General features: G+C 46.0%; 1 protein-coding gene across 3 annotated transcripts in view; it reads left to right on the top strand.

Annotated features, from left to right (window-relative positions):
• Positions 1–21,789, top strand: part of ppp2r2ba (protein phosphatase 2, regulatory subunit B, beta a) — a 63,339-nt gene that overhangs the window by 19,568 nt on the left and 21,982 nt on the right. Inside the window, exon 1 of one of the 3 annotated variants that reach the window (XM_049028131.1) lies at positions 9,930–10,580. The exons of the other annotated variants lie outside the window; for them this stretch is intronic. Within the exon in view, the coding sequence (XP_048884088.1) occupies positions 10,511–10,580 (70 nt within the window). The 5' untranslated portion in view covers positions 9,930–10,510. Of the gene's footprint in view, positions 1–9,929; positions 10,581–21,789 lie in introns of those variants that run through there. 3 annotated transcript variants of the gene reach the window in all.

Genomic DNA, 21,789 nt, shown 5'->3' with positions numbered 1-21,789 from the left:
GTGTAATGTCACTATGTAGCCAGATGGTGGAGCTCTAAGATAAGACGATATGTGATAATTGCGGCATTACTGTATGCCGGATATCTCTTTAGTTTTAAGCCCCCATTTTAATATATCTGAATCGCTTACTTGTTGTTTGTGAGCGTATTTTAAAATACATTAGCGGAAGTGTGCGTGTTCAGGGCCTCCGTCGTCTTGTGTGTTTCCGTAAAGATAAACAGCGTTATGTTAATTATCATTTTGAGTATTTCTCCGAAGGAATGCCGTTGTTAGCTGTTGATAGACACTGATGGTACAGAAGAGCGTACGTCAGTTGATTGTACGACTTTCAGCACCCGGAGCTCAAAACGTTAGAATATTAATTTATATTTTAAAAGACATTCATTTTTGGAAAGGAATAACACTTTACTGTAAATATCCAATCTACACCCATTTTAGATTAATGTTTTTGTAAAGTATAATGGCTGCTATCTAGGCCAATCCTTGAAATTCCTGGTTCTGATCCGCTGGGCTGAAGTAAGATCAATATTTCAGGTGTTGATACACAGAGCCAGAAGAGCTATAGTGGCAGTGATACGCAGAATTTAGTCAGTTTTGGAAAACAGCACTGGGGATCGCCATTGGCCACTGGTGCTGAGCGGACACAGCATGCTGGTCACCGGAACAAGATGATTGGGCTTTGCAGTCTGTGAGTTAAAGCCGAACGGCTGCTTACATCAGGAAGTCGTAGTATTCCAGAAATATTTGCACTGCATGACCTCACTTCCTGGCGTTTCACGTTTATACAACATCAGCATCTGTTTGTTCTTTGAATAAATTAACCCCTCCAGGATAAAAATATTTGCCCGGGACACTCCTTTGCAATAACAGAAATATTCTCTGAACAAATGGATTTTTTAAAATAAACATACAATCGATACTTTAGAAAAGTCACTCGAGATCCTCGTCAGCCTTGCAGGGGACCATGGCGCCCAAATGGAGCGCTGTGTGGCCGCGGGCGGTGTTACACGCATTAGGGGTGACAGACTTCTCTGTTTCCTTTTCCACTTGGCTGACACATGTATCCAAGGCAACGCATGACTTTACACATCAATATACACATTCATACTGTAGCTATACCTCAGGAGCAAATGGTGGATAAGAACCCAGCATAGCGTACAGCTGCATTCCTTGTCTGCGACGCGGACGGAGGTGTCGCGTGTCGTCTGCTCATGTGCTGCCTCAGATGAAGAATCTGCAAATCTGCTGCCTGCTGCTATAATTCTCCATATTGCGGCTTCCTGGTTGGGTTGTTACCCTGCATGGAGGCATTTGCTAAGACAGTATGGACATTATAAACAGGGACGCTGCTGGTTGACCCTCAACTCCACCGCCTGTAGATGCAGCAGAATACGGAGGACAGATGGGACCCTAATATGGCATTTTCAGTATTTAAGAGGAAGTGTGGGTCAGATGAGAATCAGTCTGACAGCATGTTTGTCTCAATAACCTTCTGCCTGACCCACGGTCAATATGTCATTGGCGCATAGACGAGAGCGACAGCATGGGACAGGGGTCTCCCACAGAGCCAGCAGGAAGAGCTACAGTCGCACCCCAGACACAGACGCCCAGATGCCTCCTGTCGGGTCCAGCCTGGCCCGGACCGGCCGGCCTGGAGTGACACACTGCTGAGCTGAGCCTAAGACACACACCCTCAGCCATGAGCCGGGCCAGATGGTGCTGCAGGGGTCTGCTCGCTGTGAGGAGAGTATATATGCTTCACTGAGGAACGGGTGCCCGGCGTCCTGCTGTGTGCGGGGGGGGGGGGGGGGGGGTTCTCTGCAGCCGCACCGATCAGGTGCTGTGTGTCACTTTGGGCATCAGTGAACAATTCAGTCACACCATCCGTTTATATCGGCATATTCTATCTATCTATCTATCTATCTATCTATCTATCTATCTATCTATCTATCTAATCGTTGTTCTTTATTGTCCAGAGCATATTACAGTATGCTGGTACAGTATTTAACAAAAATGACAATATAAAAATATTCAATTTGAGAATAGCATAATTTAAATAAACCCATGTTATTTTTTTGATTTCATGCTGGTAGACGAGAATATGGCGTGTTTAGCAAAATGTAGGACCAGAGAACAGAGGCATCTCATTCGCAGACCTGCCCATAGTTACACAGCAGCGAGGAGCCAGCCAGTCGCCATGGAGTGAAACCTCGCCTGACTAATTCCTTTTAGATCACAGCAAATCAATAATTAATCGGGGCTCATTTTTCGACGCGCGTCTTAACCGCTTTCCCGTGACATTTTTTTAAATGTCGCCGTCTCCTTTGGCCCGGGGGGAGCCAGCACTGTAGCCTTATCAGGGGGCAGCTTGCAGCCCCTGCGGGTACCGGGAGACGAGCTCCCTGTGATCAACACTAGCAGCTGCTCAGCCAAATGGGTGTGGGGGCAGGGTCTGCCTTTGCTGTATGAGCAACCTGGATACGGGAAGAGAGCGGGAGCCGCCTGGCACCCACCCACAAAGTCCCCATGTGAAAAATTTATGGTCAGGGTGCGATCTGAAAGCAATGAAACCAGACCTGCAATATGTGTTCTTTCATAAGAGCACTATATTAATAAATTAAATATTTAAAAGCTTGTACTAAAAATGGAAGATCTAAGTTCACGATTTATTTTCGTAATGCCTGTACAATAAAATATAGGTCTGTTATGGACTATTTAGTATTTCACATACTTGCAAAAAATAATACTCTATAGGTTTGCAACTATTTATAGCTAAAATGGCTATTTGCGAAACCAGCAGTTATATTAATCTGTTGCTCCAGTGAATACTAAGGCAACCTGGCAGCGACAAAACAAAGGGCTCTCGGAGTGTCGGTTTAGCTACGCCTGAAAACCGCCGCCACAGCGTTCGTACTGCTCGCAATGCGAAACGTCACCGTGGAGATGCCACATTCTGTGTTATCCAGCTTACTGGTGAGGGGGAAAAATGCTAAATTCAATTTAATTTGAACATCTCCACTTTATATTTGTCTTGTGTGACTAATACGTCCACGTACCGCCAAATGGATACATCACATTCGTGTGCATTTATACAATACCCGTTAGATGGCGCCAGTTTCAATCAACCGAAAGAATATTCTAACACCATTTTAAAGTGAATCCGGCGATGCACTGATGAGTTTGCTACATTTGTGTGTAAAATAACTGAATTCTTGATTTTAGATAATCCTATATGAATATGAAATAGCTTAATAAAAAGGCCTACCATGCCTACCCAGAAGGGCATACGTTTCAAAAAGTAATGCTTTGATTAGCGATCATGTAACAGTAATTCATTACAGCTTTACCCACCAAGGGGCGTAATAAAAGATAAACTAGGGTAAGGTGTCCGGAATTTGGGTCTGAGAGGATTCTAATGCTTTCATGGCGGGTCGAAGGCTAATCCGGAGCTGTCCAAGGTTCTGAACTATCATCGAACGATTAACTGCAAGAGCCAGATGCACAAAATACTTTATAACGTCAAAGGTAATGAAAACTTTAATAAAGTTAGTTAATTTTTTTCCATCTATACCCAATTAATCACCAATAGACCTCTGCCAGTTTTCAGTAATTAGTTTTTTATAAATTAGCGTTTTGGATTAATTGTCATGTTTAAATTGATATACTTGGTGCGCAAATTGATATCGTGCGTAAATTGGTGCAAATCACAGCTGAACACGTGAACGCTTTAGTAATCTGATTACGGACAGCTGTTGTTCACCACGCGACAGCGCTCCACGAGCGGTCTCCTAGCAACCAGGCAGCCAGGTGCTGAAGCATGTCGCCCGGAGCAATGAAGTTTCTCACACATAGCAGCAGATGCATTTGGGTTATAAAACCAGGCTGAGTTTGTATGCGTGTGTCCTCTCGCACGATGTCTGGATTTGCGTGTTGCCATTAAGGATATCCATTCATATAATTTATTGGAATTTTTTTAAACCTGTTTCCTAATACCAATTCAGGCGGAATTTAAATAAATAGCTGCATTACGGACTGTTTCTATCGAACAAAAATGGAAGAATATATTGACATGTAACTCCCATAAACGGGGGGGGGGGGGGGGGGGGGGGGCTGCTGTATAGTTTATTAAGTGACAGGTCATGCCTGAATGGGTTGAGTGTGAGCAGAAATTAGCATTTTGTGTTTTTATTATTTATCTTTCTGTCTGTTGTGTTGACAGTTTGAGAACTGTTAGAAAGTATATGAGCCTCGGTGATTCAATGACATCATTAACAATTGATGACCTCAGTCAACATGATCAAGGGGAGTGATGCACACCTTCTTTTAATAAATGTATACCTGCATATCGCTAATCTACACTGCGTAACATTTCCTCAGTCTCCCTGGGGTTTCTGTCACTAGATGCCAAGCAACAGTCTCAGTACCTTTTGATAGACCTTCAGAACATTCTTGATGGTTTTCTAAGCTTCCCGCTATACCACATGATTTTTTGTTTTTAGCAGGAGACACTAAAGATATATAATGTAACTTTTTTTTGTAGATGAAAGTGGGAAAAAAATATCCGTGCATAATTGGATTATGTTGATACACGCCTATGTGTCAGCCTACCTGAAACTGGAGGACAAAGGACATTCATAACCGGGACGGATTTAAAGACTGGGGCGTTAAGCGTCGCAGGGTGTTCATTCCCAGGAAACATTAATAAAGGTCTGAAAGTAAATGTGAAATGTCTTAATGAGCTTTATCGATTGACGCCACCAGCATAGCCATATTCATTTGTGTCGCAACAATTAATGACCACAAAGATTATGGGCCTTTTTATCTTCATTGTAGCAGGACAAGAACACAAGCCTCTAAGGCGTTATAGAGATTCACTCTGTCTAAGGAAGCAGGAACGATAACTGCGACGAGGACAGATCAAGCCAGATTTAATTTAGAATCTTTCATTGCTGAGCTATGAATTATTTATTACTGTTTGATAGATTAAATATATAGATCATGAGGTTGCTGGTATATGAAATCACAATAAACATGTGATGTTGTTATAAACTTCACTAAAACCAATAACAAGTCGCGTCTCCTGTCCTTAAATTGCTGGAATGATGCTTGGAGAGTTTGGCTGCCCAAATCAACTAATCACAACCCAGAACTAAACAAAGCCCATGCATTACTTTCAGTGTATTTTATTTATTATTTGCAGCATTATTGCGAGGTTCTGCTTGATTTGCATGACCTGGCCATGAAGGAAATGGCAGCAGTCATCATGATTTAAGAAGCAATATTAGATTATCCCCCAGGCTGGATTTAATCCTGTTTGCTAAATGTACACATTCATCTTGTTAGGTTTCTCGCCACTAATCTGTCTATACATCTGCTTCTGTGTAGCACCGCAAACACCTTAATCCCCTCCCCCCACTCTTTATTCTCTCTTATGCCATTTTCAGCTAAAAAGGCTTCTATTCAAAGACCAGGAGCTATAGCTGTTCTGAAATCTTGGCCAACTGGCTGCCTTTGCCTTTTGTGGTATCAGTATTAGGAGACGGCAAACCATTATCGGACTCCAAATGATTAAAAAGGAAGTATCCCATTTTCCATGGTAGGTATGCAAATGCTGTGAGCACATGGGAGGTGCTGCTCTCTGTTGCATTTGACTCTCTGCTCTGATAAAACAAGCTTTTCAGCGTGAGATTACGGCGCCTTTGCCGCGAAAGGTCCTTTCCAACAAAAATGCAGCATTTGGCCAGCGGTGTTACAAGGGCAAATGCAAATCCTGTGCACCTTTGTTGGAAATTAAATGTCAGCAAAATGTCGATATTGATTTTCGTGTCATATGGAGGCCGGCTGGCCAGAAACTGGAGCATATAGCGAATGGGTTTTTGGCTGACAGAGGCCAGCGAGCTGCGTCAGCTTCCAGTAAACATGCTCCACATCTCAGGATTCCTGCTCACTTCTTACTCCCCATTAGTGTGGCGGCTGATGTATTTGCCCCCCAGGCAGAAGCGACAAGGTGTCACGTTTGAAATTTAGAATAGAATAGTGTTACTTCATTAATCCCCGTGGGAAGTTGTCTTTTAACTTTGCCCCATCTTGTTCTCCATAGAGGTGAGAGCAAGGTGGGGCTCACAGCAAAGGGGCAGCCCCATCGTCATGTCTGGGATCCGGGGGGGTCTGGGGGCCTTGTTTAATGGCCCACACATTTGTGACTATGCTGCTGAGGTCGAGGCTCGAACTGCTGAACTCACCCAACCGCCCCAAATACAATTTCCATTTATTTTATTTTTTAAAAAGCAAACCCTTTTGTCAAAAGAGACACATGAGTGGATTTGAACCGGTGATGACTGCATCATGCAGCCACAGGAGGCGCTACCCTGTCAACCTGGGCCTCATAAATTGCTTTTCTCTTTCACAGTTCTCCGCGTCTCGTGGAAAACCCCTTTGCCCCACCTCCGTATTGCAACTGGGTGCCTGCGACGTGTGTAAATCTCATTAGCTGCAGGCAATGACTGCCTGCACACAGGGGTTTGCTTTTAAGCAGCAACAAAGAAATAAAATCTGCAAATGTTTCTTTTGAGGGAATTTTACAATGCAGGTTTATGCTCTAAAATAAAAATGATAGAATTGATGATAGAATAAACGAGACCTTCAGCCCTATAGCCTGCGCTGCTTTAGAGGTGGGAGGTGAGCTGTCCCACTCACTCACTCCCCGCATTAACCAGCTGTGCCCCCTTCTGACGGCTCCAGGCCCTGGACTTCCTGCCCTGTCAGTATTTGGCAGTCAGCGTATCTGGGAGCTGTCCCGGGTGCTGACTTACCCACCTCTCCATCTGATCACGGCTGCCAAAATAAGAGTGGCTGGAGTCTGTCCGTCCTCAGCGCTGCGATGGGGGTGGAGAGACTGGCTCAGCACGATATGCCGGTGTTTGGCTGCCCTGATGCTGCGCTCACTGCGTGATGTGAGAAGTGGTGCCCAACCATGTTTTTTTTTTTTTTTTTTGGTGGGGGGGGGGGTTCCCAAATGTCACGCACTTCCTGTACAGCAAAATAAGTAATTTGCATGTCAGTAAGGTGTGGTGATGGCAGCGCTGTCGATCTTCCAGGACATCTGTGCCCAGTTTTGTAGAACTAGCCAGACACTCGGAGAATCTGGCACGGAAAGCGGAAGTGGATAGCCCCTCCTATGAGCTCCCAACCCCCGAACCACACCCCCCTCACACGATCCATCAATAATCACCATGCTGCATATCAGGCTGCCAAGTGTGCAGAAAACGAGGCACGTTTTGGGACACCGAGGTGCTTGTTGCTGCAGTAGGAAGGTCTGACTTTTTGTAGAGCTGAGAAGAGAAGAAGCGTTTTTAGCTCTACAAGCATGGCATCCTCCTTTTTTAATATGTGATGCCCACGTGAGGTGTACAGTGTGGGCGGTGGGCTGGGCCCAGGATGAAGTCACTCTGGCTGGGTGCTCAGACTGTTCACCCACGGAATCACGGAGGGTGTGAATCTCTCCCACGAGTTGAATCCCTTTTCTGTCTCTTTCCTGCAGTTCTCTGCTCAGTTCAGACTGGGCTGCCACTGGGGATACTGCCTAGTACTCTTGCAGAAACAGAGGTTTAAGGAGATTAGCTGTTCGCTGGGAGATAATCAGAGGAGAACTTTCATTAAATGGAGGGGGGGGGTTACTGTATCGAGAGGCTCTTTTATGCATAACACGTGATGCCATTTCATACTGATGTGTTTACAAATAATAACCCTTTTTATGATGATTTGTTAATAAGCTGCGTGAAACGTCGTATCACCTTTAATAGATTGTTTTCATGAATCCTGCCACTAAATCGAGCCTCGCGTGTAAATTAACCCTGTAAATACTGGTGACGCGTTACCTCAGGACGTAGGACCCCACGTGGGGATACCCCGTTTTACGTGAGCAGGGTGAAATGCGCGCGGGCGTGAATCCTCCATGCTGGGTCATAGTGAAAGGGAGTCGCTGTGTGTGCTTCGAACAAGCTGTAAAATTAGCACATTAAACCATCTCCTCCAGGCCCAAAGCAGCATTGTTACAGGTCTACACGCTAATATCGCTTCTCCCCACATGAGTGATTCAGGTAGAAATCGATGCCATTTTAATTCCTCTACGCATGTCGCTCATTCCGACGAGCCCGCAGGGATCGACACTGAACCGTGTTAAGCTCCCCTGACCGAAAACAGACAGCTTATTTGTCGTTTGATTTAAATAAGAGTCATGATCATTTTACGGAGAAATACAGAGCCTTAGCCATCCCCATTAAGGGATCTGAGGTGGAGGGGAAAACGACTCCATTTTAGCGGGGAGGATGTGGGGGGGGAGCTTGCAAATGGGTTGAAGATGAGATGGAGACTCACTACTGCTACCCCGCACATTACATTCAACGGAGATAATGTCCTAAAATTTATTCTAATGGAAGCGTAAGGGCGATGGAGTGTTAAATAGAGTATGCGCTGCGAGTAATGTGCGGCTGCAATGACAATATGTCATCACAGGCAGACGCCCCGTGACCTTAACGGGGATTTTCATTTGCAAATAGGCTTGCGGATAAGATGTGGCTAATGCGTTTACAAACTAAACATAACGTGTCTCTCTCCCCCCGCCCGCCCGCCGGGTTCTGAATTCGAAAACAAGTCTTTCGCAGACAATAGCATCAGGTAGATTAAAGGGGGTAAATGTGCAGGGGGCTTCGAAAACGGAATAGGGAGCGAGACGAGGGAAGACCCTGTGGAGACAAATATTAAACACAGCATGTAAATCAATCCGGTCCAGAATTAGGTGGCAACGACGAGATTGTGCATCTCATTTGTCGGCTTCGCACTGCCTTCTTAAAGGGGAAACGAACGCTGTTCATGGGGAGTTTCCCGGTCCCGAAAGAGCTGCCTTTTGCTTGCCGAGGCTTACATTCAAAAGTGACTCCGACATGTTTTCTAATCTCTGGTCCCTAAAGTTTTGTTCAGGCAGTTACCTACTAGTCTTACACTCTTACTTGTGTGTACTAACATTCTACACAATCCCTGTAGTTCTTCGAGGAACTTTTGTGTAGAAGTTTTTGTGTAGAAATGCAGTGACTGAATTTTTTTTTTAATAATTTTGATTTAAAATAATGTTTTATGCAAGAATCAGAACTATTCATCATTGGAAGGATACTAAAACCGGAGGTTTTTAACCAAGATGTCAGTTTTCACTTAAGAAAAATCTCAAACAGTGAAAGAGAAGGAAGCACTGGTTTTGTACGCCATATACAATTTCTACACAAAATTCGGGTGCTCAAAAAATATGTTATAGACAATAACTTAATTTAATAGCCAACATGCGTGCAAAAAATGTATGCTGCATTACCAAGCCAAACAATATAGCCTAGAAATTAAGATAAGATAGCCTTTATTACTCCTACGGGTGGGAAATTTTCATTCTTTCGTGTATAGATAATTTAACATTTTTGTGCAGTAATGTTTGACTATTGCTTAGAGCACCAAATAGTTTCTATTTTTGATTGAAGGTGCACGCTTTCTAAAAAGTGCTTTAAATATTTTATTTGCTCCCCGTTGACTCATTATTTTTCAGAATTGTTATTTCTTTTTTAGCTTTTGTCTTTTTCGGGGGGAATAAGTGTTGGGTGGCTACAAACCGTAAAGCATTTTCGTTCTGCGGGTGTAAAAAATGGACATCAGGCGATGTCCGGCTCAAACAATCTCTTCTGCGAATCCCTTTGTATTATGGCTGATTATCCGTTGTGCTGAAGGACGTTACAGGTTAAAATAAGGATCGTATTTCGTTCCGACGCCGTGTTCCCGGCAATTCCGTGGCCGGTCGGTCCCTGCAGCGTTTCGGCGGCATGTGCGCGGACCACGGAGGCACTGACGCAGTCAGCCGTCGGCGCTCCGTATGGGAGGAGCCTGTCCCAATGCGGTACAGGCCGAGGTGCCATCGGATCTACCATGCAGCACTTGGAGTAGGGACGAGCCCATCGGTCTGACCGAGGACGAAATTAAGCTGGATGACGACCGATCTCTAATAAATCCACGCGCAACGTAGAAAATCTTTTCCAAACGCAAGTCGTTGAGATTCACTGTTACCTTGTTAGTGGGGCTCCGGATGCATTTTTCAGTTTCATACAAACTATTTGCGTTTAATCTTTTCCGACATCCACGCAGAACGCAGCAGTAAGCTCATACCTGCACTGTAACATTGGAGCGCGACCTGTCATTCATTTCACCTGTTATACTATTTCACACGGCAAGGAGAGCGACCGCAATTTAAGACGGGAAACCTGCAAGTCTGTGCGCCAACTCCGCAAGACTGTCTGCGGCGATTTCTTATTTGAACTCCGGATCTTGTGAAATCTGTAGTTTTCATCATTCATTTTTCGGCGAGGTCCGAGACATGACGGTCAGCCCGCTTCGTCCGCGGACCCCCTGCTGAAGCGAAGGTGCGGGACCATGGATGCCTGCCTGTCTCTTATCTGCCTCCCAGCTAACGACATCATAAATGGAGGAAGACATTGACACTCGTAAAATCAACAACAGCTTCCTTCGCGACCACAACTATGCAACTGAAGGTAAATAGATTTTCTGTTTAATAAGCATTATTCCTGATGTAGGAGTCATGCTTTCTCTGGATGCTCTGCGCTGAACGTAGCGGTTGTCGAAATTATTCTAGAAAACGTGCATCGTCTCACCAGACAGTAACATATTTAAGATGGTGTTAAGCAGCAGTACCTAAAATAGAATATCTAATTAAAACGTGTAGTACTAACGGAAACGAATAATAATAGAATTAAATATGTAATACAGAATATCCTCTGTCATACACAAGATATTATTTCAGGTAATCTGAATTTCAAGAGGACGCTGTCTAATATATTCATTAATACGTGAAATAGTTGATCAGAGACCGGTAAACGAGACAGGAGAATAAGCGGAGAATAGGAGGTGAAGCGTGACACACCCTGCCGCCAAGTCCCGGGGATCCCATGTCAGCGCCAGCGAGATGCTTAGCCCAAGACCTACCCATTAACAAGTTGGCCATTTTTTATTAATCGTTAAACCTAACGTGTCAAAATCAATTTATCGCATTTCACTTGGAAAATTGCGTTCTGGTGTTACATCTGCGGGGTCGTAGATGACGGTGGGCTGGAGAGCTTTAAGCGGCTTAATCATAAAACCAGCAGCGTCACTGTGCCTCTATAAAGCTTGTATAAACCCCCCAACGCGGTGCTTCTTACGTGTTTTTCACTGAGCCGGGTAGGCTGCTGGAATACATTATTAGCTTATTACTTATATATCTTCTTCACTATCGTCGATTAAAATGGGCCGACAGCTGGCAGGTTTCACTGAGCGATAGCGGACCACTTGCATTGACACGCAGAGGTGCATCAACCTCATGTAACAGAGGGAGCACTTTAACTGCCCCCTGCTTCTAGGAATGCGACCAGGGTGCCCATGCGCTGCCAGGTGGCATTAAGCTTCTGGGCTGATACTTTCCGCCATTTGCAAGTAGACAGGACAATGAAAGCCATGTGAATATTGGGAGGGATTTCAAATGCAGCCTTGTTGGAATCCATCAAGGAAACGCATTTAGTAAAAAGTGGACACACTTCTGTGGGCTTATTTTAAAATGCACACTTCTGCATGCACTGGGATGTAAAAGCACAGCATGCCTGACTGATAATTAGGCACAGCAATCATGCTCCAGAAAGCCGCCTCTTTCATAAAGCTGAAGAGGAGAGCAGGCAGGCACTGACAAGGGCAGCTATGCGAGGGGGGATAGGAGTGGAACAGCACCGAGTGCATGACTGTGGAACACCTAAGCAGATGGGATGAGCAGAATCCGGTGCCAGTCCTTATGCACCCTAATCCAGGCCAGGCCAAGTGCAGCACTTTCCTGCGCAGAAGGAAACGTTGCCCACAGCGGATTTCTTGACCTTGCCGTCAAAAGCCCGGTTCTGCCGCTCGGCCTCTGGTACCATCCTGGGTGAGATGGGTTATCGACCGGCAGCCTCTGGCTAAGCTGAGGCTCGGGCTAGACAGGGACCGTGGGAGAAGAATGCGGTCAACCGGAGGGTGGGGGCTTCAGGAAGGCAGAAGAAAGTAGGGGGTGATAGTTTGGGTTTGTTGCTGAAGGCACAAGGAGAGCATTGTTCGTGTGACGCCGGGTCACTAAGGAAGCTGACTGGACACGAGCTCTGAGCTCCGCAGCAGGTACAAATGTTAAACTATCTCCAGGTGTCCAGTGAGCCAGAAATCATTGAGAGTTGCCCTGTTTCACCCCAACCAGACTGTGGCCCGTGGTAGCAGCGATCACCCATCGCCGATCAATCCTCCGCTTTAGGTCTGCCCGATCGTATGGCCCCCGCCCCTCCGACCCCGCTACCCATTCAGTTTTGATTCCTAATTGGGTCAGTGATTTACTTGGCTGTCCAGAGCCACCTTCTGATTGATCGGCCTGTTTATCAAAGCCCTTGGTCGCACAAAGAAGATGCATGAGCGCATTAAAGATGCACAAAGGACAATGAGACCGGAGAGAGAGGTCACCACAATTGGAAAAGGGCCGATGAGAGCATAGATCAAAAGCTCAAGCAGCTTACTTCCTGGTATTTCATTTGGAGACACACACACACACACACACACACAGCTATTCTTCAGTGGCAGGGCAGCATTCATCGGCCTCATTAGAGTCCTGTCTCCCTGTTCCTGGAAAGCCTAAAGCCTTTTCTATTTTCAGAGTGATCCAGGTAAGGTAGCTAATGGGGAGCTATTGGCTAACGCAGGGGCACCAGCTCCAGCCGATGTGTTCCGAAGAAGTGGCACACATCACGCCCCGCCTGCTGCAGAGCAGAGCAGAGCAGTGAGACACCATGATCCCCCTTTTCTTCTACATCCTCTGCTCCGCACTGTGCGAGTCCCCTGCTCCCCATATTTAGGGCACACTAATTTATTAAGCAGATGGAGACAGTTGTTTGATGGCTCTGTTATAGCCAGCAGACTTTATGTTTCCATGTGAATAACCTCATTTTGCTTAGCGACTGAACACCCCCCTCCCCCCCCAGAGAGACACACCCTTCTCTAGGACCCCTCCCCCCAAGAGTGGGCTGTCTGGCTTCTCCTGTAAAATATCATGTCAGCCATGATATGTTTCACGGTGTCTGTTTTTGATGGAGAAGACTGACCACTCATTTCAAATACAGATCAAATTATATAACTGGTAATAAGTTTTGAGATTCCTTATCATGAACTATTTCGTCATACCATACGAAAGTACGAGACATGCCAACACCCCGGTGCAGATTCAGATGAGGAGCCCATTCAGCTCCTTTTCCTCATTCCAAGCCTTATTTAAGATGAATCCCCACCTTTGGCCACAGTGAACATGCCCAGATCGTGACCCGTCCGTCACCTCTGACCCATTCCTGTCCTGATAGCAGATTCACTTCTTTTTCGTCTCCAGTCCTCTCTGCTGGTCTCACTTACCGTCTCCCCATCCCTTCCTGTCATCTCCAAGGCTCACGGATCTGGTTGTCAATCTGCCTTGTCTAAAGATGCCAACGTACAGCCTCAGAAAGGAGGTTGTCAGTTATGGCTAAAGTGATCACTGACACTTGCCCAGCTTTTACACTGAATCGTAGCCTCCTACTCTGCAGCATTAGAATGCTATTGCACCTTTTTCCCAATTAACTGCAAGTGACTAAATGAAACCCTACAGACTGGCTCCTGTATATTTCATAGCACGGATGAGCAGCCTTGTTCTTACTGGAATGCATCCTGCAGACTCTCTCGCCCCCCAACTTAAAAGTGGGACATTATTATCAACAAATAAACAAATACAGCCATGCCCGGCTAATCTAAAAAAATGAAACACATGTTCAGTTATGAGCACATATTGCTAACAGCACATTAAAAAGCCATTAGTGACACCATTATTAGATCCTCGTGGGTCTCCAGTATCTAGACAAGCCAGCAGCCAGTGACATTCAAGCAGGTGTTTTGATTGAGATTCATACCAGTGAGAGCTGCACCTGCATTGAATTTAGATTAATAGGCAGTAAAAGGTGGACATTAGACAATGTAAAGAAACCCAGCTGATTTCTAAGCCTGATTCTTTGTCATGTTTTTGATTAACCACTCAACAAACTGCACAGTAATGTCACCTGGTTTACCATAACCTACTGTTAGAGCATTCTGATTAGAATAGTTTGCTTTTCAATGAAAGGTACTAAAATACAAAAGTACTAAGATATCCTCCATGCCACCGATAAAGCGAACGCCCCATTGCTTCCTTAAATCAACCCCTTACAACCCGAAATGGTTGCACTTTATACCTCTTTGCTCAGCTCTCTACAAGTCGAGCCAGTGCTTCCCTGCCCGGCCAATCAGAGGGCTAGCTGAGCGGCATTCCCACACGCTGCTCCTCAGAAAGTGGCGAGCTGCCCAGTGAGCTGAAAGCCTGCTCTTTGGGCCACTGATTTATAGACCTGTAAACCCCCCGAAAACGGCAGCGTTTGACCTGAGCAATCTGTGGCTGGCTGGCAGCCGTTGCGTTTGTGACCTTTTGAAAACCTCAGGGCGTCTCAGCCAAAGTCCCCGTCGGCATCGGGGGGGTCTAATGCCCCTCTCAAAGCGTCTGTCCCGCGCCATCCATTATGGACTCTAATTCATTAATATTTATGCCATTCCCAAAACACGTCGTGAAATGCGAGTGCCTTTTGATCCTTCCCTGGGGTGCTGTGTCACAGACCCAGGAACTGTAAAGGTTATGTAGACAGGATACGGATCTGTATCTTCAATATATTCATATATTTCAGTAATCAAAATGTAGAAAAAAAAACGGGATTTAGAAAGTCAAACAAAAGCCTACATTGCACATTACTGGAGAAAGATGCCATTGTTTATATTCTGCCCAACCTCAACGGGGAACATTTATCTATAAGGTGTGTCATAGCTTTTCCGATGAAACATAGATGCAGCTTGATGTTTATTAATGGCGATGAAAAACATAAAGGGGAAGGTGACAGGGATTAGATGCTGGAACCTAACAGAGGCAAATGGTAAGAGAGTGACCCTCAAGCTGAGTTATCGCAGCAGTGTGGCTGTGGGCCCTGAAGGTTGCGCACATAGCCAGGCTCTCCTGCTGGCCTGGAGGAGATGAAATGCAGCAAATCTGAGCGTCGCATATGTCCTGCACGGTGCCCCGCAGCGGGGGAATGAATGCTGATGCTTATTTTGATCACATGTCTAGAACCGGGTCCCGATTTCCCCAGAGGATCATTTCAGACTTGAGGTGGTGGGGGGGGGGTGTTTGAATGAGTGTGTTTATATATATGTCACAAAAAGTGAAAGACATGGCTAGATTGCTGGTATTTCCTAATTGTTTGCATGGCTGACTGTTGGGCAGCCTTGGAGGCTTGGGGGCTGTGGTGGGGTGTTTTAGGGTGATGGGGTAGGTTAGGTGGGGGCAAGAATTGGATGTTAAATCTGTATGGGCTGCTGGGCCATACTGACCCCTGATCTCAGCCTCACTGAGGGTAAATTTCCTCCCTTACGCTAGAATTGTCCCACATCAGGTGCAATAGATGCAATAATAGAAAGAAAATCTCCCACCAGCCCCTGTAAAGAAGATCCACACAATAATACTGATAACACTGCAAGACAGAACACATCACTACACCCCCCCCATGTGGATGCAACTAAACTTGGGCTCAGGATGGGGTCCTTGGAGAGGAAAGTAAGACAGCAAGAGGCTGAACTCCATCTGCGCAGGACCCCTGTTCAGAGCCGGCTGCAGAGTCCGTGGAGGATACATTATACACACAAGGGGAAAGCTGAGATGGGCATAAATAAAGCCCCCGCAAACCTCTGCAGGGGAATTGCAGTCATAAATCAAAGGCACGTCTTGGCCGGGCTCTTTCTCTGCCAGGTTTCGAAGCAGAGGCGTCTCCTGCTGGGAGTAATGCCTCTAAAAATAGGTGGCATCACCCTCCACCCAAGTTTTTAACATAAATGAATGAAATTGCTGTTCAATATTGTAACTGGATGAAGTTCATTTCCTTCTTGTGTGCTCGTGTGCTTGTTTTTGTGTGTTTATCCGCTTTGGGATAACACGGGCATGGCCATTTATCTGAACGTGTGACTGAGTGAACGACGAAGACTAAGATTAAGGCAGCAAACTAGAATAAAAGATTCAGCTCTTTTCAGGGAGATGCGGTTTGGCCAGCAGTTCCTAACGTTCCTGCTCTTTTGAAGCTCTCCCTTGTTTTCCAGCTTGCAGAGGAAGGACTGTTTTGTGTGCTGTGTAGCAGCAGATCACTGGACTGAGGTCCTCTGGGCCCTCTCTGAATCTGGCTTTTCTTGGAGCTAATCGATGGTCCGGAAGCAGACCATTCCGGGTGAATTGCCATGAGCTTATAGAAGTGAAAGGGGTAATGAATGCCTTACCTCAGGGATGCTCTGTTGCTTCCAAAACAAGCGCAGTACACAAAGAAAAGAGCAATACTCCAATGGAGCAGGGCCTTGTCTTACCAGGCCCCCTCAACTATGAACAGCAAGTGCACCCCGGATTCACTGAGCTGTAATAGGGGTTTGGACATTGACCATTGACTGTCACCACAGATAATCCCCAATCAATATAGGCTACCCCCTCCCCGCAGATAAGTATTGACTTTTATGTACAACTGACTGATCAGTATTTGGGAAGTCTATCTCTGCTGTGCCTTTCCCCGTTCTCATCCGCTCTGCTTGGCTGCCGGCGCACACAGTCCTGCTCATGAGTGGTTACCGCGGTACACTGGCTCCAGCTCCCACTGCCCCCAGCTTTTCATTGGTCCACTTGTGATCTGAGCCACATTCTCCAAGAGACGACCGTGGTAAGAACACAGCTGAGGGGAAACAGGGTCTGCGATGTCACTCTCACGTCCGGCAACGAAGAAATGACCAGACGCAGTTTATTTATGTCGCACCCGGCGATTCTGGCCTCCGCCCGCCTATGTGTTGCCGTTGGAGAACCGCCGTTCTTGTTGAGCAGAGGCGGCAGCGGCTGACTGTGCTGACTGCCTGCTCTTGTCCTTCTTGGTGCAGGTATGAAGGTTGATGCACCCTTCAGGTGCTGATGGAGTGGAGACCCAAAGGAGGGACAGCAATCCTTGTGCCCGTGGTTGGGTGGATTTGGGGGGAGTGTGGGCATTAAAATTAACTCGTTAAATTAGGCCAACTGATGGCCCGGTTTCTGCACAGCGCCTCCAGCGGCTATAAACATGGACCAGCAGCCGCTCCCTCACAGCAGGCTTCCCTCTGCCAGAAACATCCAGCTGTGCGAATACACACGTGTATTAGTGTATCATGTAATATTTTTCGCTTATCGCTTAGTTGCTTGGCTCTCGCTTTCATCGAGAGGAAAATGCGACTTACAAACAGTATCTGAAACCTGCAAACTCCACTGATCACCTTCCTACCCCTTGGTGTTGTGTGAAAAACGAGTGGATAAAACTACCTGTAAAATAAATGATGTAATTAAGGTTTGGCAGTTACTAGTGCTGCTTCAGACGGGCGCTGAAACCGGTGCGCGCTACGGCGATATGCAGGCCTTCATCGTGCAGACTGGCGGAGCAGCAAGCTGGATGGATTGAAAGCCACCGATCAGCCCTACATCCACCTAATGCTTGCCAAATATGCTGGCTGTTTTCCCCAAAGCATACCCACGTTAGCGTAGCATGGTGCTAAACAGTCATCTAATTTGTTTGTTTATGCATTAGATGTCACGCTACAAGGAAGTTGCACACTAAATGACTTTTTTTCAGTAATATTGTCTGGATCGCAATGCATTCTGGGAGGTGTTAAATGCTTTTGTTCTTCATAGGCAACACAGAAAAATGGCTGCATTTAGAGACTTTTTGGATACAGTTAAATTATTATCTAATATTACTAATATGGTAAATGCTGCATATACATTATACTTTATTATTTTGTAAATGCAATAAATGTGCTGATGGGAAATTCCTGTTTTTTTTAATGCTGTTAGGGCCTTAAGTATCTCAAGAAATGACACTTGGGCACTTGCGAGTGGAAATAGTTGAAGTAATGGCAGGTAGTGTTCGAATCCAGAAGGCGAAAGCATGCGAGACAGATCCATGAGGCTGTTTTGGGCGACCGCAGGTATCACGGAATCATGTAGTTTTCTGTGCACTGTGAGACGTCGCTTTGCCGGGTCATGTGCCGGTCCTGTTTCTGTGACAGTCAGCCTCCTTACAGAACCCTCTCAGTTGGCTGCGATGACCACCCTCTGACAGGAACCCAGGTGTCCCTTACAGCCAAGAGGCGTTTCACTTATCAAATCAATCTTGTCTAGCAGCTTTTAGGAGACCCATCGTTTGAGAAAGAAACACATAACTTTGTGCGAAGGAAGTACTAATATCCTGCAATGTCAGTTTGATGCCATTAGTTTGATAATATTGTCCATGTCACGAGTAATCAAGCATCAGTTCCATTCAGCCATTTCACAATATTGTATCCTCTCTTTATTGGAATTTACTGCGCAGTTTGGTAGCCCCAGAGGTAGGATATTGTGTCCCAGAACTAATAAAACAGACATACATACTTAGTAAATTAACTCTCTCCTCTCAGGCTATAGATAAGTAGATTGCAGGGAGTAGGTTAGTCTAGACTGTGAGTGATTATGTGTTTTAGGGGTGTAATTTCAGTTTTTTATGTCGGCCATATTGGTTCTTCCCTGCAGACATATCTGTCATTCTTGACATTATCCCCCTCATGCACCACTGTACTGTGGATTAATGCTTTGCCTTTGAGTAAACACAGCACCCCAAAGGATCTTACAGCAGAAATCGCATTGCTGTCCATAGATCCCCTCCATCCTAACCCTACTCATCTCCCTCCTCGATCAGCTTAATACCAGGAGGGATTCTGGTAAAAACTGGAGCAGCCCCCCCCCCCCCCCCACCACCAGCTTTCTGTGCTTAATCATTGCATCCTGATTTACAATGACCCCAAGTATTCCGCATTAGGGACAGCACAGGCTGACAGGCTATGAACCCCCCCCCCTCGAGCAGCAGGACTCCCTTAGAGGAAACCCAGGACCCTAAACAAACCAGCCAACTGTTTACCATGAGGTGACGTCCAGACACCAGGTCGCTGTAAATCGCTGAGCTCTTAGTGGTGTCTGCAGACTGTCACAGGTCTGTTTTATTGCATCCTTGTCTTGGCAGCTGTGGTTGGGAATGGGCTGATGCACCATGTTCCACTGAGTTTGGAGGGGGAGGGGGGGTGGGGCAGGATAATGACATTGAGCCCAGCATTGATACAACATGCCCCAAGGAGCGAGTCCCTCAAGAACATCCAGCCAATCCCTGTGCAAGGTCATAAAAACAGATACTGCACAGCAAGCTCTGTATCAATACTAAACCCATATAAATAATAATGCTTAGGGGGAAATGGTGCCACTTAGAGAGAAATAAAGTTTAATTGGTTAGCTATCGACTGTTCTTTATGAACTGAGCTAAATGGCCCGGGCTACGTATCCTGCGGGTCTTTCACTAAAAAGACCGTCTTCTTGTTGGTCTGCAGTCTGGACCACTGAGCAGGACCCGGGTGTGTGGAGCAACTTGCTCACACATCAGCACTGTGCTGTCAGCTGCACCTTCTTGAGAGCGGCTCCACCAGTCAGCCTCGTCTAGGGACGCGCTGGGGAGAGAGCGGACCCTCAGCAATGCCTGCATTTGGGATTATGGGGAACCCACATCTGTGGTAAAATGGTCCTGCTTTTAGCACAAGGCTTAGAGCAAATCCTCTGTTAGGTAAAATGACAATATAAATGAGGCCAGCAGATGTTGTGTTTAATGGAGACAAACAGCCCCCTCCATCGGTTTGTGCCGGACCGTTCTGTCTCGTTTGCATGCAGCAGACGTCTCTCTCGGTGCCGACGTTTCCTAGAGCAGACTTGGCCGGGCTGACAGTTGTGGAGTGCAGTCTACTGTAATCGCTAAAGAATCGTAGCATCTTAGCCCACAGAGACATAAGGGTCTGCATTAATCTGGGGTTTTAGGCACAGACCTCAGTAATCCCTCGGACGCGGTCAGGATTTGTAGATATATTCATACGGGAATCTCCGCACTGTGAGGCACAGATACAGGCAACGGGGACACAGCCTAGGTGGTTGACAATGGATGACAATATCCTCTTTGATATATTCTTTCATTCATAAAACATCTTGCGTCTGTGTCCCACAAGGCCCCATTGTTCACCTCCCACCCCCCGTAACATGATCAGTCAAGCTCTTAGTGTGTTATGGACCCAGGGTGCAGACGGAACAGCCACAGAGATGCTGTGGTTCAGTCGCTGTCCTGTGCCTGGCCAGCACCCCCTCCTCCTTCTTCCCAGCAACCTTAAGTGTGAGTTACAACTCTCGCTCCTCTCTGTCGTGGTTGGCCACTCGTGCTGTAGCACTTAAATCCGGGTTGTTGTGATGGCGGTGATTCCCTCAGGCCTGGCGTCACAGACACATGTTAAGGCCCCCTTGGGGGTCCGTGTTTAAGAGCAGAGTAGCCCGGATCGTGAAAGCAGACTGGCCTGTGTGAGGAGTGTGCTTACGCATCCCAGAATCCTTCAGAAACTTGAAGGTAACCGGTCTGTGTGTATTTGTGTGAGCGGCTGCAGGAATGAATGAGTGTTCCAGGTTAGCTTCTGCAGAGCACAGTTCCAGAGTCTACAGGCACGGTGGGTAGCCCCCCCTCCCCCCCAGCCACAATTAAAATGACTTTACAGATCAATGTGAAATGAGCCATCCCACTCTGATGCATCACTGCTGTTTCACTGGGATCAGCAGTCTTCCAGAGGAGATTAAAAAAATGACATCTCACTCTATTTCTGATAAGTAGAACTTCCTGAAATTGAGCAGGGTGTGTTTTTGTCTCGTCATATGCAGCTATTGCTGTCGCTACTATAATTTAACCTTTTCAGCAATGCTTCTCCTAATTGTAACATAAAATTCGAGCAATATATAAAAAGCAATAAATTAAACACAAACTGTTTCCAAATAAAACCCAGCTGCACAACCACATACATCAAAGCCAATAAACCTCGATTAGGGAAAACTTCAATGTCCTTAAACGTTTATTCGTCCATATTTAAATGAGAGTGCGAATGTTAGGGGAAAAAAATCAATAATCTCACTAAGGACCAAGTTTCCCAAATTACTTCTAGTTTCCAAAAATGGCAGGGTTGGGGGGGTCAGTGTGCTCAGGTCCTCTTCAAAAGAGGCATGTGATCATGTTCCTGCAGGAAGGTGATACTGCCCCCCCTTCCTGCGGGATGAGGACTACTGCCCCCCTTCCTGTTTTGTGATGCAGCCCCGCTCTCCACCCAAGTCCATCATCCATGCAGAAAGTGTAGGGTGAAGCTATGATTATATCGCAGTCAGGCCAAGGTGGAGCAACAGACCCCAGTAACCATCTTTTCCAAACAAAGAATCAGCATTTTGATCTTCAGCATTTAATCATGAAAAGCTATGGATCAGCTCCCCTGCAGGGGACATTTATTATTCAAAAGAAAATCCACTTAAATTTATGAGCACGGGGTGAAAAGTTTGGGTGAATAAAATATTCACCAGCTGCATTTTTCTGCTTAATTCATCAACAATTTTTTTTTGGTAAATTTTACTGAACATAAATTCAGTCATTCGGCAGGTTGCCTGCACTGCAACACATTTCTTAGTAGCAGATATTTTGTAACCATATAGAATGATGTGAATTGGAGCCACATGCAGGA

The sequence above is a fragment of the Brienomyrus brachyistius genome, chromosome 10 (genome assembly GCF_023856365.1).
Source record: "Brienomyrus brachyistius isolate T26 chromosome 10, BBRACH_0.4, whole genome shotgun sequence".
Lineage (NCBI taxonomy): Eukaryota > Metazoa > Chordata > Actinopteri > Osteoglossiformes > Mormyridae > Brienomyrus > Brienomyrus brachyistius.
Note: the sequence above shows the minus strand (reverse complement) of the source record. Positions and strands in the feature narration are given on the sequence as shown.